This window comes from Olea europaea, chromosome 17 (assembly GCF_002742605.1).
Source record: "Olea europaea var. sylvestris chromosome 17, O_europaea_v1, whole genome shotgun sequence".
NCBI lineage: Eukaryota > Viridiplantae > Streptophyta > Magnoliopsida > Lamiales > Oleaceae > Olea > Olea europaea.
Window position 1 is genome coordinate 20,401,910 of NC_036253.1, and position 25,682 is coordinate 20,427,591.

Genomic DNA, 25,682 nt, shown 5'->3' on the forward strand with positions numbered 1-25,682 from the left:
ACCATTAAAGACACCCAACTCAAAGTGATCTGTCGACATCTTACCAAAAAATGCACAAAACACAAACTCAGATATATAAAAGTCACAGGTCACACAGATTACACAAAGTAATTAGATTCCTATGGTTTCTTAATAATATGCTATTCTAGAACCCAGGGTTTCGTGAGAATCAAGTTCTCAGATCAAGAGAAGAACTAGAATAGGAGTCTGGATACAAGTCTAAAATAATACGAGATTAAATAACACAACGATGTTCAACAAATTAATCTAAAGACGAATAAATAATTTTACTTGGAAAATTAAACAGAGAATGACAAGTAATCCTAGATTCTATCAATAAGCAATGATTGTCAAGTAATGACAACCCCCAATCCTAATGATCACTCCATACGATGATTTGCTAGTGTGATAATGTAAAGGTTTTAGCCAATTTACTAAAGCGGACCTGTTTGAGTCCGTAAACTACAAGAGATGCAAATTTACTGCTTTAGGTCGCGATTTTGGCCTAAAGTAATTCAGTAAATATATATGGCAATTTCGACTGTCGATCCCGCATCATCCAACTTTTCCTGTGTAACCTGAAACGGAAAATAAACTATATTAGCGCGTTCAGGGGATCGAAATGAGCAAACTACCCTAAGGAAGTTCACTGAAAATCGCCACCACCCGAGTTCGCCACCGCTACCACGCATCCTACTGGAAGGAGTGCCGTCTCCTGCTGGTTTCGGGTATGGGCTCAGTTTTGTCGACAAGTCAACATTTTGGCCGAAATTTGCAATTTTCGGTTCGGCCTTTTTAAAAAAAATCGAGATCCAATGCCTTTGTCCGTCGATTTATGGTCGGATTTTGGTCGGAGTTCCACCATCACATTGCTCTGATACCAATTGTTAATGAAATCTAGCTACAGATTGAACAAATCGACCAATTAGTTTATGCTATTGAAATAAATGAAAGGAAATCAAACCAAAAATCACAAAATTAAAGAACGAAGTTTTCTCCCTTCTAGATTCAACTCAAAAATCGATCCAACACCACAAAGGTGTCTCCAATTTAAAGGCATTTTGAGTCACATAGACATATGCACACTAAGGCAGAAGATGGAATTTGAAAATGCACAAAGCAAAGCCCTTTTTTAGTGTGTAAAAAATGAAGAAGAGGGTCTCCAATTAATATGCTTAAGGGGAAACAGATTTTCCCAGAATTTTGCAAGATTGAGTTCAATCAAAATTGAAAGAGGTTATCAAACATAAGGATTATGCTTATCTATCTTTTACGTGATTTTCAAATTACCTCCAAAGTTGGGTATTGAATACCTAGTCCAATGGGCTGATTACCTTTAAATACCCAACATAATTGGGCTACTATCAATTGTGGTATGGATTTAATATTATTCAATCCAGGGCTTATAGTCTATGAAGATAATCGGGCCACAATTTTTCATCATTGCATAGGGGATTTGGGTATTACTTGCTAAACTGCCCAACACACCACAGGTGTAACATCCTCCACCATTGTTCCTATCACAATCCCTAGCCTTATGACCATACTCACCACAGTTAAAGCACTCACCACCTCCTCATCTACTACGATAGCCATAGCCGTTATTTCTCCTGTCACTGAACCCATGCCCACCACAGCTGTTGTTTCTATTGTCTCCACGTGAGTAGTCGCCAAGGCCACCATCAGTGATTGTGACATCGATGGCCTTCATCTTGTCACCTTCTAGTATAATAGTGAACTAAACGATTTGCTCGTTAACGGTCCGATACACGTCAGATTTAATGGCAGTCTGATGCGCAAACAGATCCTTCCCGCCTTCATCAGGTCTGATGAAGCCGTAACCCATTTGATCATTGAACTTGCACACCACTCCTTTTGATCTAGCAAGCTTCTCCTCTGCCATCGTTCCGACGTGCTTATTTTTCCACGCTTGCGCGCGCATGCAGATAGGGACAGTGGGTTTGCGCTTTGGGCTTTTAGGTTGCTTTCTTTTTCTTAATTTCTTGCCCAAGGCCACTCAAATTTTACAAATATTTTATTTTCATCACTTATCTTTTTTCTTTTCTTTTTTTCTCTTTTTTTTGTTCAAATTTGATAACCAAAGTTTCAAATAAATTTCAATTTGGTAACCTTCTTACAACTTCGATCCCGAGTAATTCTACTTGGCAAGTGATAGTTAGATGTGGACATGGGTGCATTTAATTACGAGCATTAAATTTGCATGTAAAGAAAATAAATTCTAAGCAATTCAATTGTCTATAACTTATTTGGATGAAAATTATTAATTAAATGCATTTAATTGATTTAGTTTTTATACTTAAAAAATGTTAGACTTATCCATTTTTTATTGGTGAGTAGATGATAGAAAAATAAAAGGTAGAGCGAATTACCTAAAAATTAAAAATTACCACTCCTTAAACAAAATGTTTTCCTTCTTTTTGAGAAAATATGGTTACATGACAAAAAGTTGAAAATTATTTTCTATGAAAAAATTGTCAATCAAATATTTCAAAAGTAGGAATTTTGGTGGAAAAATAACATTTTTCATTAAAACTTTACCAACCAAACACAATTAATGTTAGTTCTAATGTTAGCTTGCAAACTTATTGAATGAAACATTTATTTTTAAACTTTTTTGCCTTCAAAATATCCTTTTTCTTGTTAAAATATGTTCAATAAGTATTAATAAATGGTTTAAATAGATAAAAATGAATGACATACAATTGAGTAGTATTGCGTTCCTTCAAAATGTATGTATAAAAAGTGATTTGAATGATTTACTTATAAGCATGAACCAAACATATAATTTAAGTACAATTTTGTCTTTCTTCGCCCTCATTTTGGTTTGAACCTGTCAATAACGATAAATTACACTAATTAATAAAAAGTTAAGAATAAGATTATCAAGATAAAAATTGGAAACAAAAATATGCAATTAACGTACAATTTACAAGTAAATTACATAAACACATACTAGACATTTAGCAAAATCTCAATTGGATAACTTGACTTTCATTTGTTTCAATTGGATCACTAATTTCAATTTAGTTTTGATGAAGTTACTAAATCAATTTGGTTTCAAATTTCACCACTACGTTACCTGGTCTCCTTAGTCAGATTAAAATTTGAATAAACTGATGATAATATCGCAATATAGATCTTTCACGTAGTCGATGGATGATATGCCCAACTTGCCATTACATCACGTCATAAAAGTATTAAGATAAGAATAAGAATTTTGCTATTCAAACAGGGAACTTTGACAGGTCCCTGAATTGAAATTTGAATTTTCAGATTAAGGGCTAAGGTGGTGAGAGGTGGTGGTCATGTCATAGGCCCCGTTTGTGTAGCAAAGGTGTAAGAATAAATGCAATTTAAGCCTTGATGGAATATCATGCACATATTTATTAAGAGCTTGTTTGTAATCCATTATTTGAGAAATTAAAGAGTTTTGAATAGTATATTTTGGAAAATATGTTGTTAAAAAGTAAAGAAACTTTATTGATTTGTGTGTTAATATTTTATTGTATATTTAGTATCACTGATATTTAACTTAGGCTCAGACTTGGCTTCTTCTGGAAGTCCTCGACTTTTCGATACTTTAGGCCTATGTCCTTGTCCTGGTATAAATTTTAATCTAAAAAAGGAATAGCTTTTATGTTAATCTTACTTAAACAGCTTAAAGTCCACTAAAATTTCGGCTTAATATCGGCTTTTAACCACTTGCACAGCCATTTTCAGACATACATGAGACTAGTGCTGAACATGATCCAGTTCGGGTCCGATTCGTTTCAATTCTAATAAGAACTGAACCGAACCAAAATTTTCGGGTATTTAGTAAGAAGAACCGTCGTGTCCAAATTTAATTATGGAACCGTTCAAGTTCGATTCCATTCAGTTCCCAAGTTCTATATTATTATTAAATTTTTTAATAGTTACAAAATGACATTAATTCAACTAATGATATGTTCAATATTAACTCTTATAAAATAACGTAATCTAATTTTATAAGTATTTTGCATCTCTTTTTGTTGAGTTCTTCATAGATTTGATTGTTAGAATCACAGGAAGAAAAAGATAGCGAGCTCAAAATAATAAAGAGGGGCATTGTCGAGCTTCAATTCAATTTTTTCAAAACGATAGAAATGATACTACGATAGAGTAACATATTTGGATAAAATTTAGGTCAATTTGATTAAGTTGGCTTTGAAATGAAAATTGTAAACAGGAAAATCATATTTTTGGGTTTGAACTAAATTAACTAGTTAGCAAATTTATTTAGTAAAAAAATAATTTAATTTGACTTATTTAAAATAAATGAATAAAAAAAATTAGGGAGATTCGATTATTGATCTAGAACCGAGAATTGAACCAAATTCGTCGATTCTCAATTCAAAAAATCGTTCGGGTGTTTAACTTAAGAAGAATCGATGATCCACACAACCAATAGTGGGTTAGTGATGGCAATGGCTCGGCCCTTTAACTCACGAGCTCGGATCGGGCTCGTAGTCCTTGAAAAACGAGCCGAGCTCGAGCTCGGCCCGGCCCATGAGCTGTGGTCGAGCCGCTCACGAGCTCGTGTTTTTTTTTCACCTTTTTTTTAAAAAATTTCATATTTTTGGACAAGCCCACGAGCTCTCATGGGCACAAGGCCCGCGAGCCGCTCGTGGGATTGAGCCCCCTACTCGGCTTGAGCCGGATTTTAAAGAGCCGAGCAACCGAGTCGATGAGCCGCTCAGCCCGTTTGACATCCCTAGATAGGGTAATAGCACTACAAAGAAGAAGGGTATAAAAGGAATAAAAGAAAAAGAAAATTAATTGCAGATGGAAGTCACTTATCTACATTAGCAAAGGGAAAGTGAAAGTTTTAATTAGCCAAATATTTAGAGTCAACGTACAGTATTACACAATTAAGAGCAACAAGTTGCTTTTTAATTGTTTCTAGATAATTAGATCAAATAAGTCGATTTATCCTATGTTTGAATTACCACAAATTCAAATGTGAAAGTAGTAAAGAACAACAAAGATGATCAAGGAGAAATTCCTATCGAGCAAAAACTTCAGGCACTTTGCAAGTCAGTAATCCACTATAAAACAAAGCAAACTTATAGTACGATCTAGACCTTTTTACCCCGTAGAACTTCTGATCTCAATTCCTACAGTCTCCCTTAATTCTACTAAAGGTTTGCTCCTTTAAAACAAATTTCAACTCCTAGTTTATACCTTAGCCCTCCTAGATTGCATGCTACTACTCCTAATGCCAGATCCCGACTCCTGGTACCTCACCTTAGTCCTCCTAAATTTGTCCTTTTGCAACAGCTCCCGATCTTATATTGATTAATCTCCGGTGGATTAAATTAATAATTCCTCGTTCTTCGAGTTGGTGTTTGATTAAACGATCTTTATGTCTTGATCAATTGTTTACTGTCTAAGGATGTGAAAATATATGGCTCAATGTATATATTAACTAATGGAATTATTTATAGTTCAAAGAGATATCTTGATTTGGAAAGATTTTATGAACACAATGATATGGTGGTTGAATCTAATGATCAAGGAATGTTGATTTGGACCTTCAAGGAATGATCTCTATGGAATAAGATGATTTAACACACTTTGGACATCCATGGAGTTAAATATTTATAAGAAATAGGGATGAAAATAGGGATGAAAATCATGTGTTTTAAAGCAAACATGATTCTGTCTCGTTATGCTCTCACTCGAGCACTACTAGTGACAGCGTGAGAGACGTATTTGTTGCTTCAGCACCAGTTTAGTGCTAGACGACGTGACAGGTATTCTACTCTACCGCTTGAAGAGTTGGATGGGCGACATGCTAGCCATAATGCATCTCCACTTTATATCAACTTTTTCAAGTCCGAATCTTGACATTATTCTTGGACTTCTTTGGTTTTTGTTTAGATGTTATCAACCCCAAACCATACTTATTATAACTTGGACTATTCTAAACATATTTTGACTTTGATTACAATATAATTAAATCCTAATAAGATTCTAATAAATTATGATTTTTGTCTTAGGAAATTACTAGTTACAAAATAGACTTTTACAATCTCCCCCTTTGAGATTTTGTGACAAAATCATATTTATTTCAAAGTCTAAAACTACCCAAAGATATACTTCCCAAAATTTTCTTCAATACTTGGTCAACATGTTTCCTGAAACACATGAAAACCATAATGCCACGTGAAAAGCAAGAGAAAACCTACAAAACCAAGATCATATAACTAAGTTTGATAAAACAATATAATAAAACATGTGTAACATCAAAGCATGCAATATCACATGAATTTTAAACTTAGAAAAAACCCATAGAATTTTATACTAGCATAGATAAAACACAATACTATATCAATAATAAAATTATAGCAACTGCATCGAATGATTCCCCTTAAATCATCTATCAATCAAAAAAAATCAATTTTTGATAATTAAAAATCTCCCCCAAACTCATAATCTACTCCTTGAAATAAATACACATCTCTCCTCCTTTTTGTCACGAATAACAAAGAAAATGCAAGTAATAATCATGTCAAACATATTGAGCAATGAGTAAAAAAATTATGCACATGTATAATGATCCAAAACTTATGCAAAAAGATGTGATAGGAGAATAAAAAAATTTCAATTTTGAGATCAACTATTTTTTAAAATTTTCAACTTTATCTCCATAAACAATTATTTTTTTACTTATTATACTTGCATATTTCATAAAAAAGTAAATTTTTCCACACAACTTATTTTAAATCTAAATGGCGTAAATTGTATAAGTCAAACATGTATGAAAAGTGACACTAAACTTCTATAAGCAAGTTTCAAAACTTTAAATTAATGAGAAAGGACATACAAAAAATTACTGGTGGATGAATATATTTCTCGAAGTATGAAGGCAAACCCAATGTTACAAGGACCTTTTAAATAAAAAACTCATTATTTTTTATTTTTTATTTTTTTTCAATGTATAATTTCTCTCTCTCCCTGTCAATATGTACCATTTTTTTTTATCCTATGCACAATCTCATATTGTTAATGCTCTGCTATGTCTTGAACCGTCATTTATGTTGACAGTTTGCTTTCTCACTAGTAAAGTACTTCTCTTTTCCTCTCAAGTGGAAGGAAAATATATGTATTATTGGTTTTCTTGCACTCCTCGGCTATCTTTAGATGCGGGTTGGTGCCCCCTTTTTTTTTTGGGGGTAGGGGAGGGGGGGTTTCAACCTAGTCTCATGGATCTTGAATAAGCAGGCCTGCACTGTCTCCAGTTCCACAATTGAAGCACAATATAGGAGTATTGCAAATAGTATAGTAGAAATTTTGCGAATTTCTAAAGGAATTCAGAGATCATCAAATCAAACCTCCCTTGTGTGCAATAACTTGGGCAAGCACTGTCAGCCAATCTTGCGTTAACAAATTGAGATGCATATGTTAAAGGTTTAAAGCATAAATCAATCATTTAAAAATGTGTTTAAAAGAAAATAACGATGCAATTTCTGTTCCAAAAAGAATTGAAGATGTTACGTGTTTTCATACTTGGCCAATCTACTTGGGCCTATGGCCCACTCAATCTGAACCACGTGGCGCGCTAGCCGAGGTGGTTTGTATGGCCGAGTCCCATATGCCGAGGCCTGTGAAGATAGCTGAAGCCCTAAAGCGGAAGTACTACGTGAGTGGAAGAAGCCCCGAATTCGAAACTGAACCAGAAGCCTCCGAACCATGATGGAACGTCTTCCATGATCACTTCTCCCAAGAGATCTTCTAGATAAGATTTTGTCAGAATGATTGATGGAACGTTTGTCATAAGTACACATGTCAAGTCTTGTCATTAGCATGGGGGTTCTGCATAAGCAATAAATGCGCAGCAAGCTAGCAAGTCAAGGATGATGCCTAGGATTGAATGTTTGAATTAAAGAGATGAGGCCACGTGCCACCTCATACAATGGTTGCCATTTCACATGTACCACTATAAATACTTCTTTTGTGTAATATTGAAGGACTAATGCGAGAATCAATACAAAAAACCACACTTTACTCTTTTTTTCATATTGCTTCACAACACAATACGAGTTTATACATATTTACATGCACATTCATGAGCACCGATTGGTAATTATTGTACAATCGGATTACGAACATCCCGCCGGATTCCGAACGCTCTCGTCCCGCGTCGTTGAGCTACTCTCACGCCCCTGATTCTTTTGTCCTAGACCGTCCACGTGTCTTAGCGTGTAGGACCTTCGTTCACGTGTGCGTGGGTGGGTCTGACATCTGTTAGCAACATTTTTTGGGGCCAACAGATTGAAGCCGTCTATGGGAAACCATACCATAACCACGAACAACCTTGTGGTGAAAGCTTATTAAAGTGCACTTGGGCAATCCCCTTGAAAAAGGATTTGTTCTTGAAAAAGAACAAGAGGAAGACCCTCAAGTTAGCAAGATTTGAAGAGTCAGACGAAAAGAAAATGAGTTCAAACGAAGACACACCCCCATGAGGGTAAGAAAAAACGCAAATGTACCTCCTCCACATGCTGCCTCAGCAGTTCGGCAAAGACTCCACCACCACCAAAAAAGAGGTGGATTGCAGGCGATGGCACGACTGTTAAGAGAAATGGCTGTCATGACGGCCAACATGAGAGATATTGCTAGCCAAAAATTGGCTATGAGGGAGCTCATGGCCCAAATGCAAGGCCAGGGAAGCTTCCCCATTCCTCCATACGCCCCTCAGGGGAACTACCAGCAAGAAGACGAAATTGAAAGTCATAGAACTGCCTTACTGGACTATAGCCGAGGTAGAAGCCCATTTGAAGGGAAGTGAAAGTTGATGTTTCCTCCAACTACGCTTCTGACCGACCTACAGAGGTCCTATTGAACCATGATAACTTTCCACCTCTATATGAGCAAGGGTGAAGACATAGGAGAGCAGGCAGTGTATTTAACAGAATTAGCCCCGCTGAACCGAGGCTTAGGCAACAACAGACACCCCAGCCTTGGACAAGGCCACCGCCTCCACCTCCGATGCCCCAGCAACCGGAGGAAAGGCATGAATATGTCCCCCATGTTGCTCTGCCTAGAAATAGGCGCTAGAGGAAGAAGGAAGAGGCTAGGAACCATCCCGGAACCTCTCACCAACAACCATGGCAAGAGGCCGAGGAATATGATTCAGATGAACGGCAGAGGTCCTGTGACTTAGACGACGACGATGAGAATTTGCCATTCTCGAGGGAACTAAGGAGTGCCCAGGTTCCAAACCACTATGTGATGCCAAAGATACCAAAGTATAACGGAAGAGGCGACCCAGAGAAGCACCTGAATGCTTATAAAACTCACATGAGCCTAAGGGGCGCCACCCCAGCTGTGAAGTGCAGAGCTTTCCATTTAACACTTAGTGGAGCGGCTGAAATTTGGTATAACAGGTTACCACTTGGGGAGCATAAGAAGCTGGCCCAAGTTCAAGACAATATTCTTGAAGAGGTTCGCAGTAAGTAAAGAATGAGAGGCCCCCATCCGACGTCTCCAAGACATGAGACAAGCACATGGGGAGTCCCTAAAGAGCTTCATATTATGCTTCACCGATGAGATGACGTATTGCGTGCAAGTCACCGATCGTGAGGCGCTATCCACATTAAGGGGAGGTCTGAACATGAATACCCTATTCTGGAGGGACGTGCAAAATCAAGATCCCACCACATATGACACCCTACTTGAAATAATGAGGCGGGAAATCATCAATGAAGACCTGATTGAGCACAGAAATAGGGCAAGTAGAGGCCTCATACCTCCTCAAAGACAGCGCTAGAGGGCGGACCTCCCACCTGATGGACTACCAAATGAACCAGGCTAGAAATGAGAGTTCTGGCCAAGCACTTGTCACCACCACTTTGAACGCGGTTCCTACCTTGGCATATGAGGATATCAACCCAATTACTGACACCTAGTAGACGAAAATCCCACAAGGATCCCATAGGGGGAGAGGTCGAGGCCGGGGTTCGGGACCTAGAAATAGGTCAAATCAGAACCCATCGGGATACTGTGTACACCACTGGTCCTATGGACACGACACAGCGGATTACTGAGACTATGCACACCGCTCTCTGCTGGAACCCCCTAGGGACAGAAATGAACCACCCCAGGCGAATAGGCCCCCACCCAGGAACGACAACCGACGTGGGCGTGAGGAGGCTGCTCCCTATCAAAGGGATGTTTTCCCACGATGAAGGGAGCGTGATACGGAGAAGCACAGGGAAGGACACAGGCACCGAAGAAACCAACAGGCCCAGGATGAGGCCCCTTTCCACGAGATAGATATCATATTTGGAGGCCCATATGTCGACGGTGAGATACGAAACGCCAAAAGAAATTACATCCGGGAGGCCAAACACCCCCCTTTGGCAAGCTACATTATGGACAGCAACTCCCGGAGGAACCAAGTTCCACCCGTTATCTTCACCCAGGAGGATGCCGAAGGGGTTCACTATCCCCACTGCGATGCACTTGTTGTGAGAGCCGTCATTGCCCGAAATGGGCTCAAGCGAATGTTGGTTGACAATGGTAGCTCTATCAACATTCTATTCGGATCCGCTTTTGACAAGATGATATTGGATCATCAGTTGACACCCACCACAACTCCTTTGTACGGATTCACCGGAGATAGTATCACTCCAAGAGGAAAGATAACACTTGCAGCGAAGATGGGAGAGTCTTCCCAAACTACGATGAACTTCATGGAGTTCCTCATTGTCGACAGTCGATTGGCCTACCATGGAGTATTAGGTAGGCCAGCCCTAAAAGAATTGGGAGCAGTCACCTCCATCCACCACCTATGCATGAAATTCCCGACGAAAAATGGGGTGGCAACAGTGAGAGGTGACCAAAGAGGATCGAGAGAGTGCTATCTAAACTCCATCAAAAAGGTAGAGCCCCGAGACATCCATGTAATCATAGTCGATGTAGTCACGGCTGACATTCCAGGTGATGCTTCCACTGAACCAGAAGATATCGATATGATTGATGCACCACCCAATTCGGAGGCATTGGTCATTGATGAGATCGATCCCCGCATAATTAAACACGAACCTCAAGCATCCCCAGTTGAGGAACTTGAGAGCTTTTCGGTAGACCGCCGAGACCCATCCAAGATGCTGAAAGTAGGCAAAGGCTTATCCAACATTTTGAAGGAAAAGATTAAAGATTTCCTAAGTAGGAACCTTGATATCTTTGCTTGGAGGCATGAGGACATGGTAGGCATAGACCCCAAGGTCAGTTGCCACCACCTGAAGGTCGATCCTAAGGTTGCCCCACACAGACAAAAAAGGAAAGCCCTCAATCCTGAAAGGTACGAGGTTCTAAAGGAAGAGGTTCAAAAGCTCATCCAAAATTGGCTACCTATCCGAGGTGGGTCTCCAACCCGGTATTAGTGAAGAAACACAACGGCAAGTGGAGGGTGTGCATCGATTTCACCAACCTCAACAGAGCTTGTCTGAAAGACAGCTTTCCTCTCCCAAGGATTGATCAACTAGTAGACTCCACGGCTGGGCACGAGTTGTTGAGCTTTATGGACGCATACTCCGGCTACAACTAAATATACATGCACCCGGCCAATGAGGAGGACACCTCTTTCATTACAGACCGAGACCTTTATTGTTATAGGATGATGCCCTTCGGGTTGAAAAATGCAGGAGCTACTTACCAAAGGCTCGTCAACAAAATGTTTATGGACCTCATTGGCAAGATAATGGAGGTATACATGGATGACATGTTGGTGAAAAGTTTGGAGGCTGAAGATCACATAACGCACCTTAATCGCACCTTCCAAATCTTGAGAAGACATAGGATGAGGCTCAACCCCCTCAAGTGCGCCTTTGGAGTGGCCTCCGACAAATTCTTAGGATACATGGTCAATCAACATGGAATTGAAGCCAACCTTAAGAAGATTGAAGTCCTACACAAGATGAGGTCCCCCCAAAAGCCAAAAGAGGTGCAAAGTTTGATCGGGCGAGTGGCCGCACTTAGCCGCTTTGTCTCCAAAGCTACAAACAAAAGCCTCCCATTTTTTAAAATGCTGAAAGCTAGGAAGAAGTTCCAATGGAACGAGGAATGTGAAGAGGCCTTCCAAGGCCTAAAAAGGCACTTGGGGCAGGCCCTCCTCCTCTCCAAATCGAAGCCCGGTGAGATCCTACAGCTATATCTGGCCATCTCCAATGAGGCCATCAGTTTGGTTCTGACTCGAGAAGAGGAGACCACCCAACTTCCAGTTTACTATACAAGTAAAGCACTCCTATCGTCGGAAACCCGTTACCCCGATATGGAGAAGCTCACTTTGGCCTTGATCACGGCCTCCAGGAAATTAAGACCCTACTTCCAAGCTCGCACCATCCATGTGCTAACAAACTTTTCTCCTAAGCCAGGTACTCCAAAAGCCCGATGCCTCAGGAAGATTATTGAAATGGTCAATGGAGCTAAGTGAATTTGACCTCGTGTTCAAGGCTAGGGCAGCCATCAAGGGTCAGGCCTTGGTTGAATTTGTGGCAGAATTCGCCAACTTACCCGAGGTATGAAATCATGGAACCCGCCGAGCCCCCTACCTGGAACTTATTCATTGACGGGTCGGCTAGGGATGCCGGCTCAGGTGCTGGAATTATCCTCATCAGCCCTGAAGGTTACAAGCTAAACTCAGCGGTGAGGTTCGGGTTTAAAACCACCAAAAATGTAGTAAAATATGAGACACTTCTTGCAGGCCTCAGGCTGGCCAAGGAAATGCAAGTAAAGAGGCTCCTTATCAGCAGTGACTCCCGGCTGGTTATTAGCCAAGTAAATGGTAACTTCTCAGCCAAGAACAAAACGATGGCATCTTACTTGAAAATGGTGATGAACCTCATCCCATCCTTTGAAAAATTTGAACTAACCCAGATCCCTCGCATCGAAAATTCTCATGCAAATGCACTCTCCAAGCTCGCTAGTAGCAAGGATTCAGAACTACTCACAGTAGTACCTATAGAGCACCTCCTCCTACCATCGATTGAGGCCCCCAATGTAATGTGGGTCATCGGGACCCCTACCTGGATGCAGCTAATCGTAGCATACCTCAAAGACCAGATACTTACCATTGACAAGCACGAGGCTTACAAGCTAAGAAGGAGGTCAGCCCACTTCCTCTTCGTTGATGATGTTCTCTATAAGAGGAGCTTCTCCTCCCCACTCTTACGATGCTTTGGAGGAGAAGAGGCTACTTACATATTAAGAGAAGTCCATGAGGGCGTGTGCGGCAATCACTCCAGAGGTCTATCTTTGGAACAAAAGATATTGAGGCAAGGGTACTACTGGCCTACCCTGAAAAGGGACGCCCTCGAGTTTGTACGAAATTATGACAAATGTCAACGATTCTCTTCGGTACAAAGGCAACCGTCGCAGGATTTGATAAAGCTCTCCAGCCATTGGCCTTTCTCGAAATGGGGTGTGGACCTCATAGGTCCTCTACCGAAAGGTAGAGGAGGTGCAAGCTTCGCAATTGTGGCCATTGATTACTTTACGAAATGGGTTGAGGCTGAACCACTGACAAAAATCCCAGAAGCCAACACTTCCAAATTCTCGTGGAAGAATATTATATACCGGTTTGGGATTCCCTACTCAATCGTATCGGACAATGGTAGAAAATTCGACAACAAGAAGGTCAAAGCACTATGCTAAGAACTCGACATCAAGAAGTACTTCTCCACGCCTCAGCACCCACAAGCAAATGGCCAAGTTGAGGCTGTGAACAAAACAACCAAACACGTCCTGAAAAGGAAGCTTGATGTGTCAAAAGGGGCCTGGGTGGACGAGCTACCGCATGTTCTTTGGGCAATCCGAACCACCATGAGGACGCCACCGGGGAAACACCTTTCCTCATGGCATATGGTACTGAAGTGATGAGCCCCGTTGAGGTCGGACTTCCGTCTCCAAGACGTCTGCATTTTAGTGAAATAACAAACGATGAACTTCGGATGTGCGACCTCGACTTCATCAAAGAGAGAAGAGAAGACTCCCAATTGAAGCTCGCCACATACCAAAGAAAGATGACGAAGTACTTCAACTTAAAGGTAAAGAAGAGATCATTCCGGGTCAATGACTTAGTCCTTAGGAGAGTCTTCCTCTCCTCAAAGGAACCTAGTTCTGGTTCCCTAGGTCCGAACTGGGAAAGGCCATATAAAATCAGAGAAGAAATTCGGCCTGGGACTTACTGGATTGAAGACATGGACGGCAAGGCCCAACCCCGTCCATGGAACATCGAGCACCTCAGAATCTATTACTAATGAATGTACTACTTCGCTGAACGATCTTTCCCAGCTCTTGTAACATTTCTATAGTTCAATAAAATTCTATGATTAAATTAACTTGTCGCATTACTTCCTCATCTCGGAGGAGAGGCCAGGGTCTCATCTCTGGGCCACCTCGTTTGAAGAGGCATATACACATGCCTTCCTTTAGCGAGGCTGAACGTCAAGGGAAGAAACCTCAACATGGCTGCACCATCCACTATGTTGGGAAGCTTCGTCACCTCGAAGGAGAGGCCAGGCTTCCATCTTTAGGCCATCTCATTTAAAATCCGAGGCGCATGCACATGGCTCCCTTTGGCAAGGCTAAACACCAAGGAGAGAAGCCTCAACATGGCTGTACCATCCACCATGCTGGGAAGTGTCGTCACCTCGGAGTAGAGGCCAGGGTCCTATCTCTAGGCCGCTTCGTTTGAACTCCGAGGCGCATGCACATGCCTCCCTTTGGCGAGACTAAACGCCAAGGGAAAAGCCTTAACATGGCTGCACCATCCACCATGTTGGGAAGTGTCGTCACCTCGAAGTAGAGGCCAGGGTCCCATCTCTGGGCTACCTCGCTCGAACTCCGAGGTGCATGCCCTTGTATCAGAGTAAAACTCCCAGCTCAACTGCAACCTAATCCATTCTTAGGATCCCTTCAAGTTACAATTATTAAGCTCAAGTACAATTCATTTGCTCAAGTCCCATATTGGTCATAACTCATGAGGCTTGCATACAAGTAATTCATTTAAGTGATTGGAGTTAGGATACCCAGTTAAAGTTATTTAGTTCTTCAATCAAAATTATGTTCAATTATTTAACGAGGCCAACACAGTTGAGAGAAAGAAACAGCATTGAATAAAAAGGAGATTATATTGATTTTCAACTGAGATTACAAAAGGGGGGCCTGAGGCCAGTACATCGTAAATAACTGAAAAGAAAACTATCCTAAGCCTGAGATGATGGAGGTGCTTCAGCAGCTGGGACTTCCGCAGCTTGATCATCAGACATTGCTTCTTCTGCCTCTGCTACCTCATCTCCCACCACTTCATCAGCTGGGGTTTGAGGCACTTCATCCACAAACTCCGACCTGAGTTGCGACAGATCCTGATTGGTATACAACTCCTCAGCCCGCTCCATCACTTCGGCATAAGCAAAGTTCCTCTAGTAAGTGCTGAAGCTCTTGTTCTCCTCGGTATTGTGGAAGTTGGCAATGTAGTCTCTCACTGCCTCCTCCCTTGCATTTTAGGCTTCCTCCTTAGCATGGGTTGCATCATCGACGTACCACTTAATTTGGCCCTCGATGAACTTGTATGCATCTTGGGCCCTTGCTAGCTCCCTATTAGCCTTCTCCAAGGCTTCAGCTATCATCTTCTGGTGGTCATTGGAAACCTCCACCTTCTTAGTCAAGGAGGCAACCTCGCACTGGGACTCTTGTACCTCCTTCTTCAATGCCTCTATCTGAGCCAAGGCAGACTCCAGCTTGGCCGATTCTTCAAATTTTTGGGCCCTGGCTTCTTCAGCCTCGGCCCTAGCTGCCTTTAGCTCCTCTGCAAGAGAGGCAGCCTTCCTCTCAGATGACTAGATCCTCGTCTGAAAGTCAGTGAGGGCCTCCATGCACTATAGTGCGAGGCCAAAGGTCCTAACACTTTGGCTCACAAGAGCCCTTGTCAAGTCCATGGCATCACAGCCGGAGGCGTGCAGCTGCCACCGATCCGTCCAGAATTTATAAAAACTTTCAATAGCATTTCGGATTTCAGGTGGTAGGGCCTCCACCAAAGCTGTTGCCAGAGGCTCCTTCCTGCCGACAAGGAAGCTCGGAGACTTCTCTTGTACTCGAACAGGTTTCTGTTTGGCAGCCTCCTCCTTGGCCACCTCAGCCTGCCTCCTTGCAGCCTCCTTCCTCACCTTATCAGCCTCGGTACGCCTAACCATTTCAATCTTAACCGCTTTCGAGGCGGATTTCAATAGCTTCAGCGGTCCGGTTTCTTTGCCTTGGGACACAGAACTCCCAAATTTGCTAGACAAGCTGGAGACGTGCACTAGCTTCTTCTTCTTCGGCTCCTCAGGGACTTTCTCCTTCCCCCGAGACTCCTTGGACTTTTCTGGCCTCTAGGGGGTCCCCTCTTCGAAAGCCTGTGATGTGCTGTCCTTGGAGAGACGCTCCACTCTGCCTCAGAACTCCTTGGCACCAGTTGACCTCGGCTTCAAGGGCCTCGCCTTCACAGTAGAGGTTGCCTTGAGTATGGATGCCATGTCAGGGACTGGGTACTGTTTCCTCTTAAACTTGTCTGCAGAACACAGCTTGTCAGTATCAAAACGAAAACACAAAATTATACAAGTATGGGAGCTTCGTACCCTTGGTGGCCATTAGCTCAAAGTCGAGGAAATAGTGACTTCTGTAGATGAGGTGGTCGAAGTAGCGAAGCTTCAGAGGTCTCTTGTAAATGTCCTCTATCACGTCAAACTCCTCCCTTCTCAGCTCAAACCTCGTACTACTATCTATAAACGAGGCCTCAATAGTTAGAGAAAAATTAAAGTTGAAAACGGAATGCAAACTACTTAGGCTATGAGACTCACGAGCTTCGTAGTACTGGGTCAGTATTGTGCAAGACAGGGCTTTGTCTCTCTCCACCGCCTGCCACCTGCCCTTCACCAAGAACCACGACTCCTTTCACCCCTTTATGGAAGAAGACAGCCCCACCACAAAAGGTGCATGGGCCCCCCAGGGAGTCAAGTACTACCACCCCTTCGACTCCTTCCCTATTACCCTAGGCTGGAATAGGGTCATGAAAATGTGGAGAGGCATGTCCTCCCCAAGCGACACTTCCTTCCACAGGAAGTACGAGCCAACCAACTGGCTCCACCCATTTGGCAAAACCTGGGTCGGCGACAACATGAAATTCCTCAGCACAGCCCTAAAGAAGGGGTGCAGAGGGAGACGCATACCTGCCTTAAACAAATATTCGCTCACCGCCACGCACTCAGGCCTCGGATAACAGGCTCGCTCATTGGCCTCGGGCACCAACATCTCCACATAATGAGGTACACAGTACCTCTCCCTTATCTCCCCCAACCTCTTCGACATCATATTCGAAGAGATTCTAGACGCCCCCCACTCTACATTGTAATCTATTTCCTTCTCAATCATAGCAATCTGCTCAACCTCGGAATCCCCCCTGTAACTAGACCCCCATCCAAACGACACGACAGTGACCAACTCCCTACCCGAAGTCGACTCCATCTTAGAAAGCAATTAAGAACGCAATAAAAGGAGGATTTTTTGGGAAAAATACCTACTCAAATACAACGCGACCAGAAAGTGCCGGAAAAAGCAGTGAACGGACAGCCTAAAAGCCAGAATGTTTAAGTTCTAAGGGAGAAAATCAAATTGCAAGTGCTGGAAAATCCAGAAAAAGAGTTTATCTCGCCTTTTATAAAGGGCCAGGAAGACCCCCCACCGTCAGATCGAAGCTCATTTAATCTGAACCCTTCATTTTAAATCAAATCCGAGGTGTAGAATTCAAACAGCTTTTCAAACCTACGCCTCATATTTAAGCGTGTCTCCCACGCACCTCAACCAACGCGTCTGCTTCTAGAAGCTCCAGCTGTTCTAATAATTACGATTTTAATTCGACGGCAGCAGGAGCCTTGGAAGTTGCAATGGTTCAGCCACCTTTCCTCGAAAACATGCACAAAATATCAAATCATTGACACAACTACCAAGGAACAATTATTATCAATGAATCTCGGCTTCATCTTTAACATTAGACCATCAAGCCTCGCAGATTCGATTTCCTAACCACCTCAGCTTTATCTTCAACATCCAGCCATCAAGCCTCGCAGGTTCGGTTTCCCAACCACCTCGATTTCATCTTCAACATTTAGTCATCAAGCCTCACAGGTTCATGCCACATTTCTAACTCCAACCATGATATAAATATCTATAGTTGGACTTGGGGGACTATTATTTATGGTTCAAAAATTCTTTCAATTTTTACCCAACCTACTGGCTTTACTTCATTGAAGTCCACGCATTACATAAATGACTATACTTGGATTGGGGGACTATTGTTACGTGTTGTCATACTTGGCCAACCTACTTGGGCCTATGGCCCACTCAATCCGAACCACGTGGTGCCCTAGCTGAGGTGGTTTGTATGGCCGAGGCCCATATGCCGAGGCCTGTGAAGATAGCCGAAGCCCTAAAGCGGAAGTACTACATGAGTTGCAGAAGCCTCGAATCCGAAGCCGAAGCAGAAGCCTCTGAACCATGAAGGGACGTCTTTCATGATCACTTCTCCTAAACGATCTTCTACATAAAGATCTTGTTAGAATTATAGATTGAACGTTTGTCATAAGTATACATGTCAAGTCTTATCATTATCATAAGGGTTCTGCATAAGCAATAATGCGCAACAAGCTAGCAAGTCAAGGATGATGCTCAGGATTGGATGTTTGAATTAAAGAGATGAGGCCACGTGCCACCTCATCCAATGGCTGCCATTTCACATGTACCACTATAAATACTTCCCTTGTGTCACATTGAAAGACTAATGCAAGAATCAATACAAGAAATCACACTTTACTCTCTCTTTCATATTGCTTTACAACACAATACGAGTTCATACATATTTACATGCACATTCATGAGCATCGATTGATAATTATTGTACAATCGGATTACAAACATCCCGTCGGATTCCGAACGCTCTCGTCCCGCATTGTTGAGCTACTCCCACGCCCCTGATTCTTTCGTACTAGACCGTCCACATGTCTTAGCGTGTAAGACCTTCGCTAACGTGTGTGCGGATGGGTCCGACATCTGTTGGTAACATTTTTTGGGTCAACAGAAGATGTTCATAATTTATGACAATAACAATCTGTTACATCTCATATTTTTTGCATAGACATGCTGGCATTAAGCCTATGATGTAAATAGAAAAGAAAAAGGATTTGTAATGCATTCCCACAGGAAGGAAACTGTAAAGCTCAACTCACTATCTGATGTGAATACATCCCAATAATCTATATAATGGAATATAAATACCGAACTCCATGTTCATTACGTAGTAGAGATGGCCAAGGAATTCGTTGGAACTTAATAAACCAATTTGACTAACAACACCGGATCAAATATCAACAGAGACCTTTTGTACTTCTACAAATTTGCAAATGATACTGGAACTTGAGCTCTGAAGCATTTAGAATCAGTATGAATTGAAAACTAACGTTAATGCTGCATATGAATGAGAGAATAAATATCAAAGAGCAAAACAACAGAGATTTATATGAAGGAATATCTATTATGAAAGCCAACTATTTACAAGTAATTTAGCAAAAAAAATAATAACAATATTTAACGGCACTGGCGGATCCAGGCACGGGCTCGACCGTGCTATAACCCGTGTCTAAATCCTGAAAATGTCTAATTTTTCGTATTATTATTATTTTTATTATTATTATTATTACTATTATTATTTTTTTTTTTTAAAGATGAATTCATGTATATTTGTATTGTAGCCCGTGTTCAATTTGGATCTGCCCCTGTTTAACGGAATCCCCTAGATCCTCTTGATTGATAGAGCTCTAACTTTCCTTTGGCCTCTGGCAACAATTTTTTGACATTTTCATCTTGGATCAACGAGGCTTGCTCTGATGCCCATTTGAGCACAGTTAGTACCTCAGCTCGAGCAAGTTTTTCAGTGTCTGGCACATTCAAAGCAATGTAACATAGCAGGATCAATGCACAACCTTGAACAATTTGTTCCCCGACGTATACTTGCCGAACTAGGTGCTTTACCCCTCCAGCACTTATGATTGACTTAGAGTGATCCAGGTGCAAATAGTTATCGGTGCAAGCAAATTTTGTGAGCCCAATGCAAGCTTCTCTAAAAACTTGGGGTTCTTGTTCATCGAGTAACTTTACTAATGGGCTTATAATCCTTGTTTCTGTTGCCCTGAAAGTCCTAGCCAAAGTCCCAATAGCCTTAATACATGGAACAAGCAGTTCCGAATCACCATTTTCAATGATTCTCAGTATCTGATCTACAACAGCTTTGCAGGCAGGCGAATTAGGTTTGAATGCTGATCTTCTTAAATCAGCATCTTCTTCTGCTACTGCTGTGATCTCCATCAATGCCATAGCAGAATTGTACTGAACATCTTTTGACCCTTTCTCCAAAAGAAAAGCAAAGCACAATAAGGCTCTTGATTCCGTGATGCTTTTGCAAATGGCGGAATTTCCTTTTGCGAGGTGCCAAAGGGCTCTGGCAGCCATTGCCTTCATATAGGCCTTGGTAGCAGGGTCCTCCATTTCCCGAGCTTTAATACTCGCCCCAGAGAGCCAAAGACTCTGCTGATGATTGCTAATAGAATTTAGCATTGTGCTGCCATTGTTCTTCGTAACATTTTCCTGGTTTACTCCGTTGGTTTGTCCCATCAATGCCATGCTATTGGCAACAACAGTGTGCATCCGATTAAAGGGCTGCTTATTCCCTAATGGATGCGGTATCTGACTCCTATCGTTGTCTAAATCGTTCGCCTCATTCGCATTGACGTTGGCACTACTATTGCTAGCCAAAACAACAGCTTGGTGCATTGAAGTTGCTTTGCTAACAACAGCATACTTGCCATGCTGCTGCACAGTCTCGAAAGCCAGATGCCGAACGAGCAATCGTATTATGTTATGCTGCACGAACAGATCTTGGCATTTGGGGTAATGAGCAACAAGTTCAGACACAGCCCAAGCGACCACTGCTTGCACCCTCATTGAACCTTCTTTAAGGATTTTTACAAACACAGAGCACGCCCTGGCGTGAATCAGATGTTCAACGCTTTCGGGATCTCGTCCCAGTAGCCCAATTGCCCTCGCAGCATTCTCCTGACCATCCAACTTCCCTTCCTTCACCAACTTCAACAGAGGACCCGCCCCGCCTTCCTCTATAATCAACTTCCCGTACCGATCGTTGTCTCGAGCCAGGGATACCAGTGAGACTGCCGCATCGGATCGATCTTCCAGCGACCCAGTATACAAAATCGCGATATAATCCCAAATAAAACACAAAATGGGCTCATTGATGGCGATCGGAGGGATCCCGAGGTAGACATAATCGCGGTCCCCGGCTGAAGCCGAAACATGTAGAAGCCACGATACGTCGCCAATAGAATTCTCCAGTTGCGACGACGTTTTGCGAAACGCCGCCGCGGAAATGATGTAGATAACCCGCTTGACAGGGCCATTGACTCTGCACTTGAGGACAAAGGCCAACACCTTGTCCAAGACCTGTTCAGTATCATCAAGAATGCGGCGCGTGGGGCGCTCGTAGAAGTCGTTGCTAACGCTTGCAGCCTGGCGTAGCAGCCCGGCAAGCTTGTCAGTCTTAGACTTGAGTTCGGCGCATTCTTGCTTGAATAAAGCAGCCTCATCTGCTGCCTTTATCACCTGGACAGCTAACTGGATCGGCTTTACAAAGATCTGCTTCACCAAGTCCGCCATTAATAACAGCAGATCCCCACAACTGAAAAAAAGAAGGAATAAAACTTCTTCAAGAATGAAGTTATAGGAATTCGTTCTTGAACCATTGGGGATCGGATATGGAAGATTGGGTGGCCCAGTCGCCGAAGTTGAACTTGGACATGGTCAAACGCGTTTATTTATTTTCAATTTTATTTCATGTACACTATAGTGTATGCTTTAATTTACAATTTGTGAGTTATCATTATCTATTGAATAATTTAAATTTTAAATAATTTTTTCATTCAATTGACACTTGATAATAATGTAAGTGTCAAAAATCAGTGTATAAATAACAAAAGTGATTTATTTCATACTTTCAATAATTTCTCATATACTTATCGGGATAAAGATACACTTCAAGCATTGTCCTATCGAAATTCTATACAAATAAATAGCAAGAACAATCATTGTTTTCATTTTCAAATTTTTAATTTGCGATCCTGTCTTAAAATTAAAAATATTTTTTAATTTGTCATTTTGAAAAGTTATTTTTAGAAGCAAAAAATTAAAAAACACGTTTGATTTGAAATTTTGAAAAATTATTTCATGATATTTTATTCCATTAAATTTGTTTATTTAGTAAAAATAGAACAAATTTATGAAACTATACTATCAAGTAATATATATACATTTTAAAGTTGGTGAATCGTACAATATTTTTTCTCACTATAAAAGTAAAATAAAATAAATAATAAATTGAGTGCAAAATATAGGAAATGAAAATAAAAATAATGACATGAATCGTGAATATTTTTGTTTGTATTCATTTAAATATTTTTGAAGAATTTTTATGTAAATATTATTAAGAGCTTGAACTATTTATTATTTTTTAATTTTTTACAATATTTATTTTTTAAGAATTTTAATTTTTAGATTTTTTTATAATTTAAGATTTTATTTTTTAAAAATTTTGTTTTCATATTTTAATAGTTAGTTTTCAGTAGTTAGAATTTTATATTTTTATATTTTAAAATTTTTTTAAAATAAAATTTTATTTAAATGCTTATTTTTTTACGTTTGGACCGTTTTTAAAATTTTCACTGAAAACACTCAAAATATCAAAAATGCATTTTGAATTTTATGTTGCAAATTTATCCTTATTTTCAAAAATGGATTTTTAGAAATACCAGATCAAAAATGTTTTCAGTATTTTGCAAAACTAAAAACAGTGTAAAAACAACAAACCTAATGCACCCCTAATATTTAAATATGTATAAACTTAACTACATTTCGAGAAAAATCTTGGGTTTGCTTATTTAAATTTTTTATTGGGATAATTATTAGGGATGAATTAGTTCATTTCAGGATTTCCAAGTATGATAATGAAACCGGGTAGTTTTTTTTGTTTCCAAGCGCCGAAATCAATTGAAGTTTAAAGAAGATTGAACACATCCAATTTATAAGTCCAATCGATTCCGGCATAATTGTCTTCCCAGTAATGAGTATTAGGTAAACAATGTTAGTCATCTAATTTTCCGAACCTTTTATTTTAGTAATCGTTATTATTCTATTTCAATTTAGTTTCTAAATATACATACTTCTTTCAATTACTTCACTCATGTAAAATTAACGCGAGCAATTGTAGAAAATTCGTGTCACATTTTCATCGTTAATCACTAGACTAACATGCCACGTGAGAATCATATTTTGGAATGAATCATTTTAACGTGTGAGATACGATTCTATATAGCATGTCAATCTATTGACTTAGGATTAAAAATTCGCCATTCACATTTACCATCAACCACATTGGATTCACCTCAAAATATGCTACTTGTATATAATACAGTGTCCATAACGGTATCCACCCCTCATATATGCTACTTGTATTCACATTTACCATCAACCACACTATTTTATCAATCTATTGACTTAGGATTAAAATTATACTTATTTTTCTTTGTGTAAATAAAATATAATTGCGCAGTCAGTTCTAACAGAATTAGTAATAAAATAAATAAACTACAAGAATACAAGTTTAACATGATTAGGCCATGTGTCCATGCCTTTTGGGCAAACTTCGATTGATTCTTATGTTATAATCAATCAAAAATGCTGTTTGTACAACATATTTTGTTACAGCAAGTTTCACACCTTCTCACAAAAGTGGGGTTCACGATTATTTTAATCATGGACTCCATCCACTTGTATGTGTGTACGCTATGAAAAAATATGTGAAAATTGATGCACTTATAGAATGGTTGTCAATCAAAAATGCTGAAATTAAAGCATCTCTAGTAGATGCTAGAGGATTCACAAAAATTCATTGTCCCTCAAATGGATTTTCACGAACAAATATTAAAGAGAAAATTTAACGATCTCATCAAATAAAGTCCAATCTTTAAAAAAAAAAAAAAAAAAAAATAATAATAATAATAATAATAATAATAAATAAAATAAAATAAAAATTACTATAGAATTGTAGAGCACGCTATTAGATTTATTGTCTGAAATTTGAGTAAAAATCGGCAATTCGAATGTTTCGAATTGGGAAGCGAACTTCAAATATTTTTGCTAATTTTCTCTCTATTTTTGTTGCATTCCGCAGAAGTTGTCTCTAATTTATGTTGAATTTGTTGATTTCTAGGATACAACTTTTTAGGGTAACGAGCACAAAACGTTTTTAATGTTTGCACGAATTGTTCCTATCATTTCAAATTTGATATTTGTATCCTCATTTCAATATTTTCTTGTGGAGTTGATCATTTGCTTACATCAATTCCTTCTGTCAAATATGAATAATTGGTGTAAAACTTTCATATCATTTGTCTAAATTGCACAAATTGTACATATCATTTCAATTTTACCATTTAGACTCTTAGATCAACATTTATCTCGCAAAAGGTCGTTACTATTTATTTTTTCTATTAAAGCATTGTAAAATGACTAATTCACCCTACTCCTTAAAAAAATAAAAAGAAAAGAAAAAATAATATAAAAAGGAAATAATTGCTATCAAAGTCCTTAAATTTTCAAATAGTGCATTGGGAGACTCACATAAAATAATTTAAAACATATTAACAAAAGAATAATATTTGATCTTTTCAATTAATACCCCCTACACGTATCGTCCTCTCCTTCCCCTTCCTTCCACCAATACCATCAAAAAAAAAAAAAAGGTATGAAAGTACAAAAAAAAAATAATAATAAATTTAAATAGAAAAAATTAAAAATTAAAAAAAAAGAAAAAGAAAAAGAAAAAACAAAATGGTTTTTCTTCCCAATATATATATATATATATCATAAGAAGGTTCATTTAGCCCCCGTTTGTTTCTCATTTTTGGAAGAATGAGAGTGAAAAATGTAGTCATTACCGACTCCACACAAGAGATAGAAATACAAATTTAATGACTTGATGTGATGGATAAGGGTCATATTTTTCATTTTAATGAAAAAAGAATAGGAACCAAACAAGGGCTTAATATCTTAATCCCGACTCTAATCCTAATTGTTCTTGTTACGTACTGGTGCTCTTGGCCGAACCACTGGGATCCGTGGCCAGCATAAGCCAGACCACGTGGCATGGAGACCAAGGCCCTAAGGCCAACGAAGAATACACAACAACCAGGAGAAAAGCTTCTGATGTAGCCCAACCGCTTGAAGACCAAAGCATATTGGCTGAGATGGTTCATACCAAGGTCCGTATGCCGAAGCTAAAGCTCCAAAACACCTTTGCCATCGCCTCCCCTAAGAGATCCGATCTTACACAATAATCCTTTTTTGAGTGATTGATGGACGCCCATCATAGGGTGCAAGTATCTTGTCTTGGTAAATATAATGGTGGCTCTATCAATTAATAAATGTATCGAAGGCTAGGTGGTAAAAAATGATGCCTAGGATTAGATAAGTAAACTAAC

At 40.0% G+C, this 25,682-nt stretch overlaps 1 protein-coding gene across 1 annotated transcript; it reads right to left on the reverse strand.

Moving 5' to 3' along the window:
* Positions 1–19,568: 19,568 nt before the first annotated feature.
* Positions 19,569–21,946, reverse strand: LOC111365380. Its single transcript, XM_022985874.1, has one exon. It carries the CDS (start codon positions 21,802–21,804, stop codon positions 19,858–19,860), a length of 1,947 nt encoding a protein of 648 aa, XP_022841642.1. The 5' UTR covers positions 21,805–21,946; the 3' UTR covers positions 19,569–19,857.
* Positions 21,947–25,682: the final 3,736 nt, after the last annotated feature.